Below are 19,798 nucleotides of genomic sequence, written 5' to 3' on the forward strand. Positions count from 1 at the left end.
AACTGAGTGGCCACTGTGTGAGACAGGAGACTGGACTAGATGGACCCTCCCTGGTCTGACCCAGCAGGGCTCTTCTGAGGTTCTTCTCAGGGGAAGGCCTCGGCCTCTCTGCCCTGTTGTTGGCCTCCCAGAGGAACTGAGTGGCCCCTGTGTGAGGCAGGATGCTGGACTTAAAAGACCTACGGTTGATCCAGCAGGGCTCTTCTGATGTTCTTGGAGGGAGCAGGCAGCCAAAGGCTGGAATGTAGTCTCTGTGCACTTTGCATTTTGTTGTGTACTGAAAAGCAGTTTGGGCCCTGTAGAGAATGGGGTGCTGCTCTAGATGGGCTTCTGGCCCTTGCACTGCTGAGGAGGAGATGCTGAGCAGAATGGGCCAGCCGAGGCTTGGTGAGGGGGTGGGATGTAAAGTGAGAAATTAGAGCTTGGTTCAGTTTGCAATGAGGGGGTTGAATGCAGCTTCGGCTTTCTTGCATCGCAGCAGTGAGGTGGTTTAAAGGCTCGCCAAGTAAGACCCCGAGGACTGTGGCACGTTAGCTAGTTATTTTCTTGGGTACATAATTGAAATGAACTAAACTCTTCCTGCTGTTGTTGCCATTCAGTTGGTGCTATTATAGACTCTTTAACTCTGATGTTGCTGTCGTGAGTTAAGTCTTTATTGGTCTCACTTTTAAATAGATTATGAATGGAAATAAGAGAGCCACCTTGCTCTGCTACACCTTTTAATTTTTGCCCTTTCTGGTCTCTCTTAATCAGAAGCTCTGTGTCATATGACCTTCCACACTTTTGTGGTATCTGCTAAACAGCAAACGAGGACTCTGTGTGTGCTCATTTGCTTATGCCCTGTGTTCTTGCATATCTGAGGCCTTGCACAAAGCAGCTGCCCTTCGTAAGAGAAAGGATAGCAGAGGTCACATTGAAATCATAACACACCCTGTTCCTGGATGTTTCACCTGGTTTCCCAAGCAGTTATTGGCCATATTGCACTATGGATTAGGAAACGCTGGGCCTGCCAGTCACCTTCTTCTTTTACCGCAAGCAACTGATTGCCCCAAACCCCACTCAGTGAAGGGCTGTGACCAGAGTGAAACCATCTTCACAAATGCCCTGATCTCAGTCCCTGAGAATGAGACCTTTCTTTGTTTTATATATATATATATGAAGCTGCCTTCTACTGAATCAGACCCTCGGTCCATCAAAGTCAGTCTTGTCCACTCAGACTGGCAGTGGCTCTCCAGGGTCTCAAGTGAAGGTTTTTCACGCCTCTTTGCCTGGACCCTTTTTAGTTGGAGATGTCAGTAGGGATTGAACCTGGGGCCTTCTGCTTACCAAGCAGATGCTCTGCCACTGAGCCACCATCCCTCCCTAAAGTCACTCTTTTATACTGAGACTGGCAGCGGCTCTCCAGGGTCTCCAGCAGAGGTTTTTCACGCCTACTTGCCTGGACCCTTTTGAGTTGGAGATGCCAGTGGGGATTGAACCTGGAACCTTCTGCTTACCAAGCTGATGCTCTACCACTGAGCCACAGCTCCATTCATGGCTCTCCAGGGTCTCAAGCTGAGGTTTTTCACGCCTACTTGACTGGACCCTTTTTAGTTGGAGATGCCAGTGGGGATTGAACCTCGGACCTTCTGCTTCCCAAGCAGATGCTCTACCACTGAGCCACAGCCCCATTCATGGCTCTTCAGGGTCCCAAGCTGAGGTTTTTCACGCCTACTTGCCTGGACCCTTTTGAGTTGGAGATGCCAGTGGGGATTGAACCTGGGACCTTCTGCTTCCCAAGCAGATGTTCTACCACTGAGCCACAGCCCCATTCATGGCTCTCCAGGGTCCCAAGCTGAGGTTTTTCACGCCTACTTGCCTGGACCCTTTTGAGTTGGAGATGCCAGTGGGGATTGAACCTGGGACCTTCTGCTTACCAAGCAGATGCTCTGCCACTGAGACACTGTCCCTCACTGCTGGTGCAGTGAGGCTTGGGGTTGGCTCTTGGTCTGTTATTAGTCCTGTTTTCAGCATTCTGTTATTTGGAAATCAGCAGCTAATTGTTGGGTGAATGGTTATGACAGTTCACAGTGGGATGCTTTTAATCAATGGAAATCCTAGCGGCTGCTGCCGTTTTTGTTTAAGGCCTTGCAGAAAGTGGGATCCACAGTAAGGCCAGGGTGATACTAAGCTATGCTTAATTGGGTAACCACCTGCCCGTTTTCTGTTTCAGTGGTGTTTGCCGAAACGTCGCCAGTGGCAACCATGGAGCAAGAGGGAAGTCCCCACTGCAGAAACTGCATCTGGTTTCCCGAAGTACTCATCATTCCCACTTCCCAGTTTCTAAGTTCCAAAGGCTTTCATTACGGACATCAGTTCAGCCGTTCTCCACTTTCCATCGTCTTCCTTTGCACAAGTCCAAACTGCATGTGAAGTATGGCTTCCAACCTCACAGGAACTTTTGGCTAGCTAGAGTGGCTTCGAGGCTTCTGAAACTTCGCTACATCGTCTTGGGATCTGCTGTAGGCGGTGGCTACACAGCCAAAAAGGTACTGGGGTTTGCAGTAGCAGCTGCTCTGCCTAGAGATGTTAAGGCCTTGGGGAATGGAAAAAATTTAGAAGAGAACACATTTTAGGACTTTATTTTAGTTTTTCTCGGTGGAAAAGGTAGGACAGGGGTGTCAAACATGCCCCTGGAGGGCTCCTGTTAGGCCCATGAGCAACTCACTGCTTCCTTTTCTCTCTCTTGCTTCCTTCTGCATCCCAGCTTGCTTTGCCAGGCTCTCTTAATTCCGCAGCAGAGCTACTGAGCCAAGCGCCTCTTCCTTCTGTTGGCTGAAGCTCAACAAGCCAGTGAGGTGGATGAGGCTGAGTGTGTGTTTGTCTCTGTCCTTTATAATGTTTATAGCTCCCCTACCTGGCATTATATTTTGACACACCTGGCCCAGCCTGACAAAGTGAAGATCTGGCCCTCATACCAACTGAGTTCGACACCCTTGAAGGTGGTGTGAGAGAACACTGAAGAAAGTACTGTGGATTTTTTTTCTTTAGAGTGAGAAGAATCTAATTTTTAAAAAGCATTGCACTCATTCCAAATAATTATTTTCTAGTAGAAAATTCAGGAAATATTGGGAAGCACAAAAACAAGCTCTTTCCAGGAATCAGTGACATGAAAGACAAGGTTTTACTATAAATGTATAATATGGAAAGATAATCTGCAGCATTAGGTGATAATTTCTGTGTGTATTGTAGGAATATAAAACATTTTCAGGGATTTCCTTGTCTTGACAAATGATTTTGTCCTTGACAAATGATTTTGTCTCTTGGTCAGTCTCTGCCAGTTCACACCCCATCAACTTGTATTTGTAGCTGGGATTCTTGGCCCCAATGTGCATTATTTTGCACTTGGCCACATTGAACCTCATCTGCCACGTTGACGCCCACTCACCCACCCACTCACCCAGCCTCAACAGGTCCCTTTGGAGTTCCTCACAAGCAAGTTTGCTGTAGTGGTTCAGTGTGCGGACTCTTATCTGGGAGAACCGGGTTTGATTCCCCACTCCTCCACTTGCACCTGCTAGCATGGCCTTGGGTCAGCCATAGCTCTGGCAGAGGTTGTCCTTGAAAGGGCAGCTGCTGAGAGAGCCCTCTCCAGCCCCACCCACCTCACAGGGTGTTTGTTGTGGGGGAGGAAGGTAAAGGAGATTTTGAGCCACTCTGAGACTCTTCGGAGTGGAGGGCGGGATATAAATCCAATATCATCATCTTCTTCTCTCTGAACAATTTAGTGTCATCTGCAAACTTGGCCACTTCACTGCTCACTCCCCTTGCCCCTCAGCTTGCTTCTGTCTTTCTCCACTAGCCTTCAGTGCCCCCCTCGCCATCAGAGGCAAGACCTTTTCAGGATGGAGTGAGTGAGCTGGGTTTGTCTCTTGGTTTAGACTGCACTGCCCCAGGGGAACAGATGTGGCAGCTTGAGGCCCCTGCTCCCGTCTTGAAAGCTTCCCTGGTGGTAGAGTGTAGAAGGGGGAACGAGGGAAGGTGCTGGGTCTTGCCTCTCTCAGGGGTGATGATGCCACTGCTCTGTTCAGCATCCTGGCCCCTGCAGGAGGTGCTGCTCCCAAGAGGTCTGGGCTGTGCCTCTCATAAAGTGAGCACTTCTGGGAGAGATGTGGAGGGGGACAGATAGGGACACCGAGTACAGCAAAAGGGCAAACATTTGTATCTTTCTCAAAACAGAGAAGTTTGAGGCTCAAGTGGCAGTTAAATTGTTTAGCTTAAAACACTGGGAGAGAGCAGTCAGCAGCTTTAAGTTGTGAGGCCAGAAGTGCAGCATCATTCTCCGGTGTACCTATGACTGCTATGCACTGAGGATTAGCTGGGTGTGTGCGTGTTAATTGCCATCTGTCTTGCTTGGAAACTCCCCCCAAGGTCTAGACGCAATTGGCTGTACTATATAGGCTGCTGGTCCTCACCACAGTGGGAGCTCTTGTCTAAGGATGCAGCCAAGTATCAGATGTGCAAAACAAAGTAATAGACCAGCCATGTAAACTGCTTTAGTCCTCTGCTATTGCAGATGGTGTTTATTTTATTTATTTATTTATTACATTCAATTTATATCCCGCCCTCTCCGCAAGCGGACTCAGGGCGGCTCGCAACATTATACAATACAATCAGTCCAATAAAACATATAAAACCATAATTTACTTATTTCAGTTTTAAAACCATTCTGTGGCACTGCTTCAGTACAATATAAGCAGTATTGAATTCTCGACTGTGATCACCAGCATTCTATAAGATGTCCGGTGGCAGCCCTTTTTCAATTAAACAGCAAAAGCCTGCTTAAACAATTCGGTCTTACAGGCCCTGCAGAACGCAGACAAAGAGGGTAGATTGGGTTTGGCTTCTCAGAATCCAGAAATGTCAAGGCTGTCTGTCCCTGAAGCAGTTCAGCGGTGGAGTCAGCTGCCTAGAGGAGTGGGGAGCTCCCCCTCACTGGCAGTCTTCAAGCACTGGTCAGGGAGGCAGGAGGTTGGACTAGAAGGCCTCTGTGGTCCCTTCTAACTCTTACGTTTCTATGAAGCTGCTGCCTGCTCTATGAAACTATGTTGGTCTCCATGAGATCAGCCCTGGCCCCGGAAGCCCTTTGGGGTCCCAAGTTAAGGATCCTTGGGTAGCAGATTCGAATGCAGTCTGCTATGCCCCCTGTCAAGTAGTCCTGAGAAGCACTGGTTGGTTGGTTGTTTCCATGTGCATAGTGTAGCTCGGAGATCCTACGAGTATCTGGCTGCCGGAAGCTCTAGCTCTTCTGCATTATCCAGGGTGCCCCATGAGGGGGTGAGCTAGAATTGCACCCCAAGGGTGTCTGATGCCAGGCTCTAGTGGTGCCTGTGCTGCTTTCGTCTCAGCTTTGTGCAGGCAGTTCCCGTTCTGAATGACAACTTGGAAAAAAACAAATAGGTGACAGTTCATTACATGACACGTGTGGATAACCAGGGTGCTTTTTTTGTACCAGGAGCTCCTTTGCATATTAGGCCACACAGCCCTAATGAAGCCAGTCCTCCTGGAGCTTACAGTAGGCTCTGTACTAAGAGCCCTGTAAGCTCCATGGGGATTGGCTACATCAGGGGTGTGTGGCCTAATATGCAAAGAAGTTCCTGCTACAGAAACAGCCTTGGGCAGAACTCTGCTCAGAAAGTCGACTGTACAGGTGTTCTGTGGCAAAACCGCAGGGGCATGCAGAGGTCACTCACGTGCGGGAGACGTGCAGGTTGTTTTGTGCTGCAGCTCTGACTGATGCTTCTCTTGCCTTCCTCGTAGACATACGACCAGTGGAAGGACATGCTGCCTGATTTCAGCGAGTACAAGTGGATCGTGCCCGACTTCATATGGGAACTTGACGAATACATTGATTTTGGTTGGTTCTGGATTTTTATTTCCCTTTTAATGCTGAGATGATGCACAGCTTTGGATATGTTTAATTTTTTTAAGTTTCAATAACCCTGCGAAGTAGGATGGGGAGAGAGAGGCCCAAGGTGACCCAGCCAGCTTCCATAGCTGAGTGGGGATTGAGTTCAGCACGTGGGCCGCTTCAGCATGCTTGCTTTAAAAATGTGGATGGGCCTCTATCGTAGCCGTTCTTTTTCTAGGCAGGATTTTAAATGGCTTTCAGGTGGCAGATTTTGGGTCTCTGTCTTCCTTTTGTACCAGGCTAGATGTGTGCATGGGGCTGCGTTCATGTTCACCGTGGCCTTTTGGGGTGATAATGATCTTGGGTTGAAAGGTTCAGTCCTTCGTTATCTTTATACTCCAAAAGAGATTTTTGCCTCACCTTTCCTAAGTTCAGATGATGTCAGGAATCACCAAAACTAGGAGAGCCAGTTTGGTGTCGTGGTTAAGTGTGCGGACTCTTATCTGGGAGAACCGGGTTCGATTCCTCACTCCTCTACTTGCACCTGCTGGAATGGCCTTGGGTCAGCCAGAGCTCTGGCAGAGGTTGTCCTTGAAAGGGCAGCTGCTGTGAGAGCCCTCTCAGCCCCACCTGCCTCACAGGGTGTCTCTTGTGGTGGAGGAAGGGAAAGGAGATTGTAGGCTGCTCTGAGACTCTGTCCTTGAAAGGGCAGCTGCTGTGAGAACCCTCTCAGCCCCACCCACCTCACAGGGTGTCTGTTGTGGGGGAGGAAGGGAAAGAAGATTGTGAGCCGCTCTGAGACTCTTCGGAGTGGAGGGCGGGATATAAATCCAATATCTTCAACTACCTCACAGAGTGTCTGTTGTGGGGGAGGAAGGGAAAGAAGATTGTGAGCCGCTCTGAGACTCTTCGGAGTGGAGGGCGGGATATAAATCCAATATCTTAATCTACCTCACAGGGTGTCTGTTGTGGGGGAGGAAGGGAAAGGAGATTGTGAGCCGCTCTGAGACTCTTCGGAGCTGAGGGCGGGATATAAATCCAATATCTTCATCTACCTCACAGGGTGTCTGTTGTGGGGGAGGAAGGGAAAGAAGATTGTGAGCCGCTCTGAGACTCTTCGGAGTGGAGGGCGGGATGTAAATCCAATATCTTATCTTCCAATAATAAAAATAAAAAGGAACAACAGCGTAAAAGTAACCAAAACAAAGAATGCTCTGTGAATACGAGACTGTAACAGTTTATCTATATTACAGACCTTGCCCGGAGGCAATACGTTATGTATTCCATTGCAAGCCAAAAACTACATACTGAAATTGACATTTCAGAAAATCTTGTGCATACATACAGGAATCCAGATATATTCCTATTATGCTTCTTCATTAGGTACTGTCCTCTATAGAGACAGAATGCAGCTTCAGCTGAAAAGCTTCACAGAACGTTCAGTCAGTTTGCCAAGCCAGGAATCCTCAAGGGTTCCTTTCTGTACAACCCCTTCTGTGGTAATGTTAAAGGAAGAGGCTTCCCCAGCTGCTGGGGTCTTCCCTGACTCCCACCGGCCTCTCCCTCTTGTGGCCTCTCTGGCTTCAGTCAGCCTCCCTGTGGGGTCTCTGTCAAGGTCTGGGGAACCAGTCGCCCCACTCAGGACTCTTCCCTGGGTCTCCAGGGCTGCAGTCTCACCTCCACCAAACTTTCTCAATACCATCTTATGTGAGAAGCATCTGCAATCCAAGTTGGGTGGTTTGTTGCCTTCTGCTCTGAAACAAATCTAGGCTTTTGGGTAGCAGTTGAAGATGGAAGTTTTCTGACATGAGGATTGTATTTGGGTTTGGACTCCCAGGAGGCCGGAGTTGAGCTGTGAATTCTGTCCCTGAAGCCAGCTGTGATTTCTTGGCCTTATTCCCCATTTGTAAAATGACAGTGACAGCAACCTGCGGGAGGGACAGTGGCTCAGTGGTCGAGCATCTGCTTGGTAAACAGAAGGTCCCAGGTTCAATCCCCAGCATCTCCAACTAAAAGGATCCAGGCAAAGTGGTGTGAAAAACCTCAGCTGGAGACCCTGGAGAGCCGCTGCCAGTCTGAGTAGATAAGACTGACTTTAGGGAGGGACGGTGGCTCAGTGGTAGAGCATCAGCTTGGTAAGCAGAAGGTCCCAGGTTCAATCCCTGGCATCTCCAACTCAAAAGGGTCCAGGCAAGTAGGCGTGAAGAACCTCAGCTTGAGACCCTGGAGAGCCATGAATGGGGCTGTGGCTCAATGGTAGAGCATCTGCTTGGTAAACAGAAGGTTCCAAGTTCAATCCCCACTGGCATCTCCAACTAAAAGGATCCAGGCAAAGAGGTGTGAAAAACCTCAGCTGGAGAGCCGCTGCCAGTCTTAGTAGATAAGACTGAGGTCGTTTTTGCACTTACCTTATTCCGGAGCGACGTCCCTCTTCACCGCGTAGCGTCTGCGCGGATTTCGCACTACTTGCTCCACAGAACCTGGAACTCCCGCGGCTTTTGCGTCGCAAATGTAAACCACCAAAAACCAGTTTACATTTGCGACGCAAAAGCCGCAGGAGTTCCGGGTTCTGCAGAGCAAGTAGTGCGAAATCCGCACAGACGCTGCGCGGTGAAGAGGGACATCGCTCCGGAATAAGGTAAGTGTGAAAACGACCTGACTTTAGCGAGGGATGGTGGCTCAGTGGTAGAGCATCTGCTTGGTAAGCAGAAGGTCCCAGGTTCAATCCCTGGCATCTCCAACTCAAAAGGGTCCAGGCAAAGAGGCATGAAAAACCTCAGCTGGAGACCCTGGAGAGCTGCTGCCAGTCTGAGTAGACAAGACTGACTTTGATGGACTGAGGGTCTGATTCAGTATAAGGCAACTTCATAGGTCCATACCTTGAGGATGGTGTTGTGTATATGGAAGCTGATACTGGCCCTTCAGATGTTGCGCTGATTCTAGCGTGTGCATGTTTTGGCATGTTTTCTGTGTGGGGTATTGTTTAAGACTTTTTTGATAAGACTGGTTGTGCAGTACTAGTATTTGAAATCTGACCTGCAAGAGCCCATGCTTTGGAATGAGAGCACTTAAGAATGTGTGTGTGTGTGTGTAGGAGGGAACACCTCTAAAGTGACACAGATCCTGTTTCCTTTGAAAAAAGAAAGAAAAGGAAGAAGGCCGGTTCTGCTGTGACATTTTCTCTGCATTTCCCTAGACAAGCTCGGCAAAGCTCTTCCTGAGTCTGAAGATCTTATGAAGCTGCTGCCTGACTTTGAGAAGATCGGAGAGAGCTTTGGCTCCCTGAGGGATTTCTTCACACCTGGTGAGGGGATTTTTCAACTTTTGTTATAAAGGAAATGATAAGATTTGGAAAGCCTGCCAGGCATCTGTTGTGACTGTCCGTTCTCTTAACCTTTACACGACAGGTAAGTGAGCGGCAGCTGGGCTACAGGTAGTTGTCTGGTTCAGCCGGCACCAGCAGGGAGTTCTTGGGTTGGTTTCCTTCCTTTTCGCCAGAGAGCTGCTGACATGTCTCTTGGCTCCAGTGTGCCCTGTCTGATGCTAGCTGAATGCCAGGCCAGGAACTTGGGGTCCGAACTGTTGGAGGCTGACCAAGAGAGAGGTCTTGGGGTCGTGGTAGGTAACTACTGGAAATGTCAAGACAGTGTGTGATTGCAATAACAAAAAAGGCCAACTTTATGTTGGGGATTATTAGGAAGGGAATTGAAAACAAATCAGCCAGTATCATAATGCCCCTGTATAAATCGATGGTGTGGCCTCATTTGGAGTACTGTGTGCAATTCTGGTCACCGCACCTCAAAAAAGATCTTATAACATTTGAAAAAATGCAGAAAAGGACAACTGGAATGATTAAAGGGTTGGAACACTTTCCCCATGAAGAAAGGTTAAAACGCTTGGGGCTCTTCAGCTTGGAGAAACATCGACTGCGGGGTGACATGAGAGAGGTTTACAAGATTATGCATGGGATGGAGACAGTAGAGAAAGAAGTCCTTTTCTCCCTTCCTCACAATACAAGAACTCATGGGCGTTCAATGAAATTGCTGAGCAGTCGGGTTAAAACGGATAAAAGGAAGTACTTCTTCACCCAAAGGGTGATTAACATGTGGAATTCACTGCCACAGGAGGTGGTGGCAGCTACAAGTATAGCCACCTTCAAGAGGGGGTTAGATAAAAATATGGAGCAGAGGTCCATCAGTGGCTATTAGCCACAGTGTGTGTGTGTGTGTATATAATTTTTTTTGGCCACTGTGTGACACAGAGTGTTGGACTGGATGGCCATTGGCCTGATCCAACATGGCTTCTCTTATGTTCTTATGACATGACAGAGGCTTACAAGATTATGCATGGGATAGAAAAGGTAGAGAAAGAAGTACTTTTCTTTCTCACAATACAATAACTCTTGGACACTCAATGAAATTGCTCAGCAGCCAAGTTAGAATGGAACCCTTCTTCACCCAAAGGGTGATTAACATGTGGAATTCACTGCCACAGGAGGTGGTGGCAGCTACAAGTATTGACGGCTTCAAGAGGTGGTTGGATAAACAATTGGACCAGAGGTCCATCAGTGGCTATTAGCCACAGGGTGTAGATGGAACTTTGTCTGGGGTAGTGATGCTCTGTATTCTTGGTGCTTGGGGAGGGGGGCAGATAGTGGGAGGGCTTCTAGTGTCCTGGCTCCAATGGTGGACCTCCTGATGTCCCCTGGTTTTTTGGCCACTGTGTGACACAGAATGCTGGATTGGATGGGCCATCTTATGTTCTTATAAACTTCTACCCGGTCTAACCCTAAACAGACATAGATGCAAGCAGGCATGTCTCAGGAGGGGGTGAAAAGGCTCTTTGTGGTTTGAGAGGGCTTCCCCCAGCCTGCCTTGTTGACACTTCGTCTCACCAGGTGTGCCCAGAGCATCAGAGGAGCACGATGGTAGAAGCCTGCTAGGAGCCGAAGTCCAGCTTGCCACACAAACATTCCATTCTGTTTGATGTGGCCTCTACAAATGGCTCTTCACAAGAGGGGAGTGTCAGGGGACTCTTGTTGCACTTGGACTAGAATGGGAGGGGGGCCATTGGGAACTTCAGCTAGAGGAGACCACCTCCCACCCTTGTGTTTAACACTGAATTATTTTCCATCCACCTGTCTGTCCTTTGTTGACATCCCGCTTTTTGTAGCTTTGCCATCATGTCGCTGTGGCTCTTGTGATGCATGAGACCAAAAATGTCTCTTGTTTCCGTTTCCATTTGTCTCTATTTATAATTTTTATTTCCCCTTTTTTGCTGGTTTTCCACAGGTTACAATTTGGTTAGTGAAGTCATAGGAGCTTCTGATCTACTTCTCTTGTTAGGTGTGTAAATTGCACTTTTTACTGCCCCTTAACACTCCTCCCCCTTTTAAAACAATGACCACTTTAAAATGCTAAGAAGAGAGGAGAGAGTTTATCCCTTAGGCAGAATGCCTTTTTTAATTTCATGATTTTGGAAATCTTGTGGAATCTCTCAATGCAGACGCAAATCTGGCAATCAAATGGTGCACAGTTTCAACAGAATTCCCAAGGGCAGGCATAAAATCAGTGCTGCCCGTATTCATCGGCATTTTAAGAATGTTAAGTGTTTGCATAATTTTTTTTCTTGACATCCTCCTACAGACGTTGTATGCAATGTGATGTCCTCTCACATAGATACAATGTGTGTGTTTGTGTGTGCAAATAAAGTATATGTAGGAACATAAAAGGGAGAGGGTGATAAACAGGAGAGTTTTAAAGATCTGTAGTTAAATATTTGCTTCTGCCTTTTTCACTAACGGTTTGTAAAATGAGCATCAGGAGCCGAGGTGGCAAGCTTTGCAACTTGGTGGGGAGAATTCTTAGGAGAGTAACATTAACAGGAGAGGAATAAAAAGATAAGACGTTTGCATTGTAGTCCCCATCAAAGTCATGTGCTGTGAATCCAGAGGGTTTGTTAATGAATACAAAGCCCTTCCCTTTGCTTCTGCCCCGTTCTAGCATGAACAAGAAAGAGTCCCCGGGGTGGGGTTGACTATGTACAGTCAGGCATAGTTCTTAGTGGCTTCTCCTTGGTTCTGCTTCACAGAGGCCTTCCACTCTCAGTGCAGAGATGGATTGTGTGTCCCCCTCCCTCAGGATCCTTCCCTCCTGCCCCAGCTTGATGGTGAGAGCTTCCTTAGCCAAGTTGGGAATCACATGAATTGAGAGCATGGGATGTAAATCAGTTGTCAGGTAGCCAAACAGACATTTCCTGAGCTCCCTTAAGATGGCCATACTGGCCTGGCTGTGTGATGCCATGTTACCATTTCAGATTGCAAGCTTGGCACTGGATCTAATTGTATTTGTGGTTGTAACAAAAGGTCCTCTGAGGTGGATTCCACAGTGCACCAGGGAAGGAGTCTGTAGAAAGAGTTGCTGCTGCTTGAGTATCAGGGTGCATTTTCTGTTCCGTCTGAGGGTATTTGGCTCCTCTTGTTTCCCAGATTCTTCGGGGGAGACGGCATTCCGAGCTACAGAGCAAGGAGCAGAGAATGAGAAGCAGTACAAGAAGGTACGTTCGGGAAGGGAAAAGCCCGTCAGGTATGTGGGGAAGGTTTATACGGGGTGGGCATCAGTCTTGTTTTGCTGGGGGTTTCAAGTTGGCAGTCAGTAGAATGCTTCTGTTGGGAAATGGTGGCTTGAGGAAGGTGTCCAGCATTAAAAGGCTTGGTGTATGCAGCGTGTTCCCTGGGAGGCTGACCTTGGCTGTGAGCCCACTGAAATGCAAGCAGAGGGGGGGGGGGGTTCCATTTTTAATCCCAGTTATGGACTCTTGTAACTTGCTCAGTTCCTAAAAAGCCCCCGTCTTGCATTAGAAACCCAGCCGTAAAGCTAGGAAGCTGAAGTCCAGTGACTGGTGTACAGGCCATCTAGAAGGTAAGACGGATGGCACGTATCTGATGTCATGGACCTGATGGCACAAACTTGATATTAGTGAAGAGTGGAATTTCACGCTGTCAAGTGGAACTGATTAGACCTCACGGATACACATTTACATCTGAATCCCGCTGCTTAAATGGTTGTGAAAGTTGTTTCTAATTGTTTCGATGTGTGAGCAACAGCAATGTGTATTTTGCGTACTTAATTGTGAAGCTATTGATCTGCTATATGAATTATTATTGTTAGTTTGTCTGAAAATATACACAACAATTTTTATAATAACAGTTTTAGTATTTGGTTGACACTGTTGAAAACAGGAACAAACGTAGTGTATAATTATTACTGTTACTCTGTGTCGTACTGTGCCCCCTGGTTGTATTCTGACTCGGTGTAAGGCAGCTTCATATGTGTTCAATAGGAAGGCAGGGCAGAGCACACAGCATGGTTGCTGGTGGTGACATTTCGCTCTCTTTTTAATTCACGTGAGTGCTGCCTGCCTGCCTGCCTGCCTAGTCTTTTTCACAGTGTCTTAGAAGGGTCTTAGAAAATTTCATTTCAGAAAACTAGTACAGAGTCTGACTGCTGCTGGTTAAGCAACTTTTCACCATTTGTCAGTCTCAGTGTTTGCTTAAGAGGGCGTGCTTTGTGGAACGGGTCATAAGTAGCAAGCAGCAGAAATCCAAGCGGTGTGATGTCGCTGAGTCTTGATTCCAAGTGGATTCTAGGCACGAACCTTGGCCACTTCTGAGAGAGGCGTTTCTGATCTCTTGAATCAGATATATCTGCTTACTCATAAGCAGCTTTTTTTGGTAGCAGGAACTCCTTTGCATATTAGACTACACCCCCCCCCCCGATGTAGCCAATCCTCCAAGAGCTTAAAGGCTGTTTCTGTTCTGTAAGAAGAGCCCTGTAAGCTCTTGGAGGATTGGCTACATAACAGGGGTGTGGCCTAATATACAAAGGAGTTCCTGTTACAAAAAAAAGCACTGCTCATAAGGAATGCCTGAAGACAGCCTCAAACACAAAAACTATGAAAAGTGCCACTTTAAATTTGCTCCTGGAGGGTTTCTAGAAAGGAATAAAGGAGATTGTCAGAGATAACGTGGGCAGGCTTGCAATGTTCAGCTTCCTTTGGGCTGTGCTCCTAATCTGCCATAAGCACTTTAAGGAGAGTCATGCTGGAGCAGTCCAAGAGCCCATCACATCCAGCATTCTGTTAGCACAATGGCCAACCAGCTGCCTCTAGGATGACTGCAGTCGCCTCCTCCCACCCCCTTGGCTCCCCAGCAACTGATTTTAAATAGGTACTGGAGAGAGTAGATGGTCATTATGACTATTGATAGCCCCGTCCTCCATGAATTTGTCCATGCCCCTTTTAAAGCTTTCCAAATTGGTATCCATCACCATATCCTGTGGGCTGCGAGTTCCTGTGTGATTTGATTTGAAAACAAAAACACGTATTTTAAAATATTTGCACCTCACCTTTCTCCTGCAAAGCAGGACCCAACCAGATGACTTACAGTTCAGTTGCAGCCCCTCCGAAAACACACAGCATCTTAGGAAAATCTTTCAGGTGGAGCAAGCCTCGGGCAGGCTCAGTCTGAGTCTTTAGCCCAAGCACAGAGGAGAGCCGAGCTGAGTAGCCCTAGCTGGAGACCTCCAGTTTCCCAGAAGCAGCAGCAAATTCTCAAGGGCGGGAGTGGGGGAGGGAGAGCTGAGCTGCTGGTCTGTGTCGTGGAGCTGGAGTCCCTTCCTTCCCTGGAAGCAGCTGTGGTTCTGTGGTCTGTTTCCATCACTTGGCTGCACGTGAGCATCAAGCAGGCCCGTGAGGACTGTACTGTGAAAAGATGCAGGTGGTGGAATGCTGCTGAGCAGTTGCACCCCTTTGCATTCCGCCTTCCGCACGGTCGAGCACCCCCAGCTTCTGCTGCACTCGTGGGGATGGGCTGCATCCTGCTGTTGTGTGCCTGCTGTGTGGAACTGTGCATGTCCGGGTTTTCACTCTACACGTTGTACGGTTAAGTGGGTAAGTTTTGTTGCAGCCCTTTCTCGGTCAGTGGCCGCTTTTGGGTCTTTCTAGCCTGGGGAACTGACTCCCACAGATGTCTGTCCCTTGTCAGATGTTGCATAGAATGGGAAGGGGGAGGTTGGAAGCCTTTTTCACTTGAAGACCATACCAGAAGTTCCACAGGAGTAGCTTTGTTAGTTTTTGCAGCAAAACCACAAAGGAGTGTTGAAGCGTCTTAAAGACGCAATGCACAGCAGCCAAGAAGGTCTGAGCGCCTGCTCCGGCTGCAGCGCCACTGAGGATGTTCTCCGCAGCTGAGAACGAAACGTCTGGAAGAAAAACTTTCTCCAGTAGAACACGGCACTTGAGCCCGAAAGATTCTACAAACCCTAATGATGTTACCAGCTGTGAAAACCTGAAATCTTTGTCTTAAAGGCTAATTTATTGCAGCATGAACTTCCATGGATTAGAACCCGTGGGCATTCGATGAAATTGCTGAGCAGACAGGTTAAAACAGATAAAAGGAAGTACTTCTTCACCCAAAGGGTGATTAACATGTGGAATTCACTGCCACAGGAGGTGGTGGCGGCCACAAGTATAGCCACCTTCAAGAAGGGTTTAGATAAAAATGTGGAGCACAGGTCCATCAGTGGCTATTAGCCACAGTGTATGTGTGTATATAAATTTTTTTGCCACTGTGTGACACAGAGTGTTGGACTTGATGGGCCGTTGGCCTGATCCAACATGGCTTCTCTTATGTTCTTATGTAACCCAGTTCTTCAGGAACGTTGGCTCTGCAAAGGTCAAACCTCTCCACAGCCATGACTGCTAGAATCATTTTTCAAAAATGAATGCAGTGGAGATGGGGCTCCCTCTGTCTCCCCCTGCAGCTGCAGGAGCAGACTTTGGGGAGCTCCATGTGGGCTGCAGGTTATTCCTCTCTTATCTAGTGAACTGCATATGTGGTTCAAGAAAGTCAGCCTGGCTCTCTTTTGCCTCCCTCTTTGTTCTTCTGACTTTGCTAGGATTTAAGGTGCTCACTCCCACCGATGGCTGGCTCCTCTTAGCCACCTGGGTGACCAAGGCTGTTGGAGAATAATGTTTTCAAGGCACCTGCAGAGGCTAGAATTGCTCCCGTTGCCCCCTCCCTTGGGGTTTGTCATCCCTGCTTGACCTTTGGTGCCTTTTCTGGCCTCTGAGTTGGCTGCTGCAAAACACCAGAGCACTCAAGAAGGTGGTCACTACAAAATGAAAACCACCTGAACCCACTCTATGGAAATACGGGAACGCCCACATGAACACCTGAAGCTGCCTTCTACTGGAACATACCCTTGGTCTGTCAAAGTCAGTATTGCCCACTCAGACTGGCAGCTGCCCTCCAGGGTCTCAGGCAGAGAAGGGTCTTTCACATCACCTCATGGCTGGTGCTTTTAACTGGAAATGCTGGGGAATCGACTAGGAGAGGGCTCTTCTGCATCCCAAGCAGAGACTCCTCCCCTCGCCTCCCCTCCCCTTGGGAAAAGCTTGCTATTGTAAACCGTGTTCAATAAGTCACTAACAAGTGGGTAAATACACAGAAAATAAACAGCACAAATTTAGAAAAAAAATTTTAAAAATCAAAAAAGGAGTCAACAGTTGCATCTCATACAGCAGGGGTGATTGGCTTTTGAGGGGGGGGGGGGCGGTTCTCTTCTTAGAATTGGTAGTTGTTTTAAAATGAAATAGACCAGAGGACACAGAAATGGTTTGAAGATCGACTTGCAATAGTGTCTGGCCAGCCATCTGTAGTTTGTCATATGTGTTAACTCCTTTTTGATTTTTTAAAATATCTATACTGCTAATTTTTCTTTGCTTCTTAACAGTGCATTGAACATGGTTTACCAAGAGCACACTTCTCACGTTTTTACACGTTGTGGGTTTAGGCGGTGTTTCAGTTTGTGTGGTTTACTGCACACCACTGTTTTTCATACAAAAAATATTTTTGTGTGTGTTTTCACACTTGTTAATGTTATATTAGATATTGTTTTCAGCTGCATGTCACATTGAAGGACAGGCAAGGCAGGCCTTGACTCAGAGCAGTCTCCGATGAAAACACATTCCTTTCCTATCAGGAGTGTCTAGACAGTAAATCAGAAGGGATTTTTTCTAGAACTGTAGCAATCTGTAAGGTGTTTTTTTTTTACAGTTGTGTTTGGTTGTGTTGTTTCATTTTAAAATCTGTTCAGATAGATCCAAGAGGGCAGCCGTGTTGGTCTGAAGCAGTAGAACAAAGTAGGAGCCAAGTGCACCTTTAAGACCAACCAAGTTTTATTCAGAAAGTTGGATTCATTTGAACACGAAAGCTTACGTTCTGAATAAAACGTTGTTGGTCTTAAAGGTGCCCTACTTTGTTAAAATCTGTTTGTTAGTGGCATTTTTATAGCTAAAACACATATAGACCCCCTTTCCTCTTTGGCCTGGTCTAGACATGCAGCAAAATGAGTTGGTAGAATTCGGAGCTGGCAAAATGGGCTGTACTGCTTCAGGCTGTGGGTAAGGAGGGGGTCCCACATTTAAAGGCAGCCCCCCCCCCCTTTAGGAGAAACTGAAGAGCACTCTGCTTAGCATGTGTCATACTTTGCTACTTTTTTAGCCTACAGGGAATTGTTAATTAATTATGGGGGAGCCTAGAAAAAATGTAGTCTTGTACCTGCAGCCTGAAATGGTTCTGCCCCTTCTGTCCCCACATTCTGTTGTATGTACAGACCAGGCTTCTGTCCCGGGTCCCTTGGGGCCTCCCCTGAAAAGCCAAATCCTTCTTCTACTGCTGCCATTCAGGAGTATTCAGGTTGACGAGCACTGTACACATTCATGGTTCCTGGATAAATTGTACAGGTAGCTTGTATGGTCCTGTGGCATTGCTGAATTAGCGTGATCTACAGATGCATGTTTTCTGATACGAACGCTGAGAGTCATGGTTTGGCATGGGAAAGGAGAGGTCAGCTCAGTTCCTGGTTACTGCATCATATTTAAATGTTAATCGTGTTGTCTAGTAACCCAGAAAGCGGGAGGCTGGCCCTTCCCACTCAGAACGGCATATTTCTAGCCCTTCCAAGCAGTCCATCCATTTTCCTCTTGTCTAACTTCTGTGTTTCATCAGGGATCCCCTCCATAGTCGGGGGGCATCACACTTGCTTTTATATGCTCTTGTTTTGTCAGAAACCATCAGTGTCTCCATTAACTTCCTTGCTTGAACGTCCCAGAGAGGCCTTTGGTTTTGTCCCTCTTATTTCTTCCCCTCCCCCTGCTTTACATTGCACCCTTTGGTTTAATATTATTTCTCCCCTCACCTCCGTTTCTCTTCCTTCTCCTCCTCCTCCTCCCCCGGCGGTAACTGTGCGGCAGGGCCTGCTTGGCGAACTCATTCACTTGCAGCAGCAGATCCAGCAGCATGAAGAGGAAGTACGCAGAGCCACTGCTGGCCCAGGCTCCTTCCAGCAGAAGCAAAAGGTGATGGCTTGGAAAAAAGGCGGCCGGGTGCTGCAGTTCCCCCCTCCCTCCCCCCTCCCAATCAAATACCAATCAGCACCTCCCTGATTGATTGTCCCGTGCTTGTGGGCATGACCGGTGCCGGGGCTCTTGTTTGGATCACGCCAGTGAAATGAGTGGTGGGCAAGATCTGTGCTGACCTCTCCTTCTGCAGCTTTTCAGCGGGCTTGTTATCCTAACTGTTGTGTGGGTGTTCAGCGGCTGGTTGCCTCTTGGTAGCAGCTGCTGGGAATAAGCCATGGGGGTTGGGGGGGTGGGTTGATCATGGGCCCCCTAGAGGTATCCAGTTGGCTCCTGTGGGAAAAGGGGTGCAGGATTAGATGGACCCCACTTGGTCTGATCCAGCAAGGCGGACCTGGATTGTGAGTCGTTAAGGCATTTGAAGCGGCTTTTTCAGCATGGCTGGCCTCCTGATCTGGCCCTAGGGTCGCTCATCTGCCTGAAGCCAAGTTTGCAAATGTAGGCTCTGTCTGAAGAGACTCCTGCCCTGCGGGGCCTGTGTAGTGGTTAAGTGCATGGACTCTTATCTGGGAGAACCGGGTTTGATTCCCCACTCCTCCACTTGCACCTGCTGGAATGGCCTTGGGTCCGCCAGAGCTCTGGCAGAGGTTGTCCTTGAAAGGGCAGCTGCTGTGATAGCCCTTTCCAGCCCCACCCACCTCACAGGGTGTCTGTTGTGGGGGAGGAAGGGAAAGGAGATTGTGAGCTGCCCTGAGACTCTGTCCTTGAAAGGGCAGCTGCTGTGAGAGTCCTCTCAGCCCCACCCACTTCACAGGGTGTCTGTTGTGGGGGAGGAAGGTAAAGGAGATTGTCGGCTGCTCTGAGACTCTGTCCTTGAAAGGGCAGCTGCTGTGAGAGCCCTCTCCAGCCCCACCCACCTCACAGGGTGTCTGTTGTGGGGGAGGAGATATAGGAGATTGTGAGCCGCTCTGAGTCTCTGATTCAGAGAGAAGGACGGAATATAAATCTGCAATTCTTCTTCTGTGATTCCTCCAGACATTCCACTGAGACAATCTTACTTTGGCCTATTGTCAGCTTCTCTGATTGTCATGCCAAAGGGCCAGTGTATTAAATCGTTTTATAGAATATTAGTTTTTACTTATGTTTTGTATCTGTGTTGTTAACCATACTGAGCCCCGAATGCCAGGGAAGGAGCAGGATAATAATCAAATGAAATAAATAAAATTACTGTTTGTAACTCATCGGCTGCAGCATCAATTGACATGACTGTCAGGCAGTCAGCCCCGCAATGCAGTGCTAGAATTCCCCATGGCCCTCAGCACATTTTCAGACTTAAAAGAGTCTTGTGGAGCAGGTGAAACTAAGAAAGGTGGCTTTCCCCAAGGTGCCCCATGAACTTCATGACAAAGCAGGTTCCTGAGTTTGAGTTTCTGGCCTTCCAAGTTGAACTCTATAGTAGCTGCACCACATTGTCCTCCTCCCAAATAC

General features: G+C 47.9%; 1 protein-coding gene across 4 annotated transcripts in view; it reads left to right on the forward strand.

Annotated features, from left to right (window-relative positions):
* OPA1 (OPA1 mitochondrial dynamin like GTPase) overlaps positions 1-19,798 on the forward strand; it is a 196,226-nt gene that overhangs the window by 2,767 nt on the left and 173,661 nt on the right. For 2 of the 4 annotated variants that reach the window (XM_060242867.1, XM_060242868.1), the window contains exons 2-6: positions 2,213-2,528; positions 5,800-5,896; positions 9,087-9,194; positions 11,182-11,235; positions 12,378-12,445. In XM_060242867.1, coding sequence (XP_060098850.1) covers positions 2,213-2,528; positions 5,800-5,896; positions 9,087-9,194; positions 11,182-11,235; positions 12,378-12,445 — 643 coding nt within the window. Of the gene's footprint in view, positions 1-2,212; positions 2,529-5,799; positions 5,897-9,086; positions 9,195-11,181; positions 11,236-12,377; positions 12,446-18,205; positions 18,311-19,798 lie in introns of all 4 variants that reach the window. The other 2 variants (XM_060242870.1, XM_060242869.1) reach the window with 2 other exon arrangements.

Source organism: Heteronotia binoei, chromosome 6 (genome assembly GCF_032191835.1).
Source record: "Heteronotia binoei isolate CCM8104 ecotype False Entrance Well chromosome 6, APGP_CSIRO_Hbin_v1, whole genome shotgun sequence".
Taxonomy (NCBI): domain Eukaryota; kingdom Metazoa; phylum Chordata; class Lepidosauria; order Squamata; family Gekkonidae; genus Heteronotia; species Heteronotia binoei.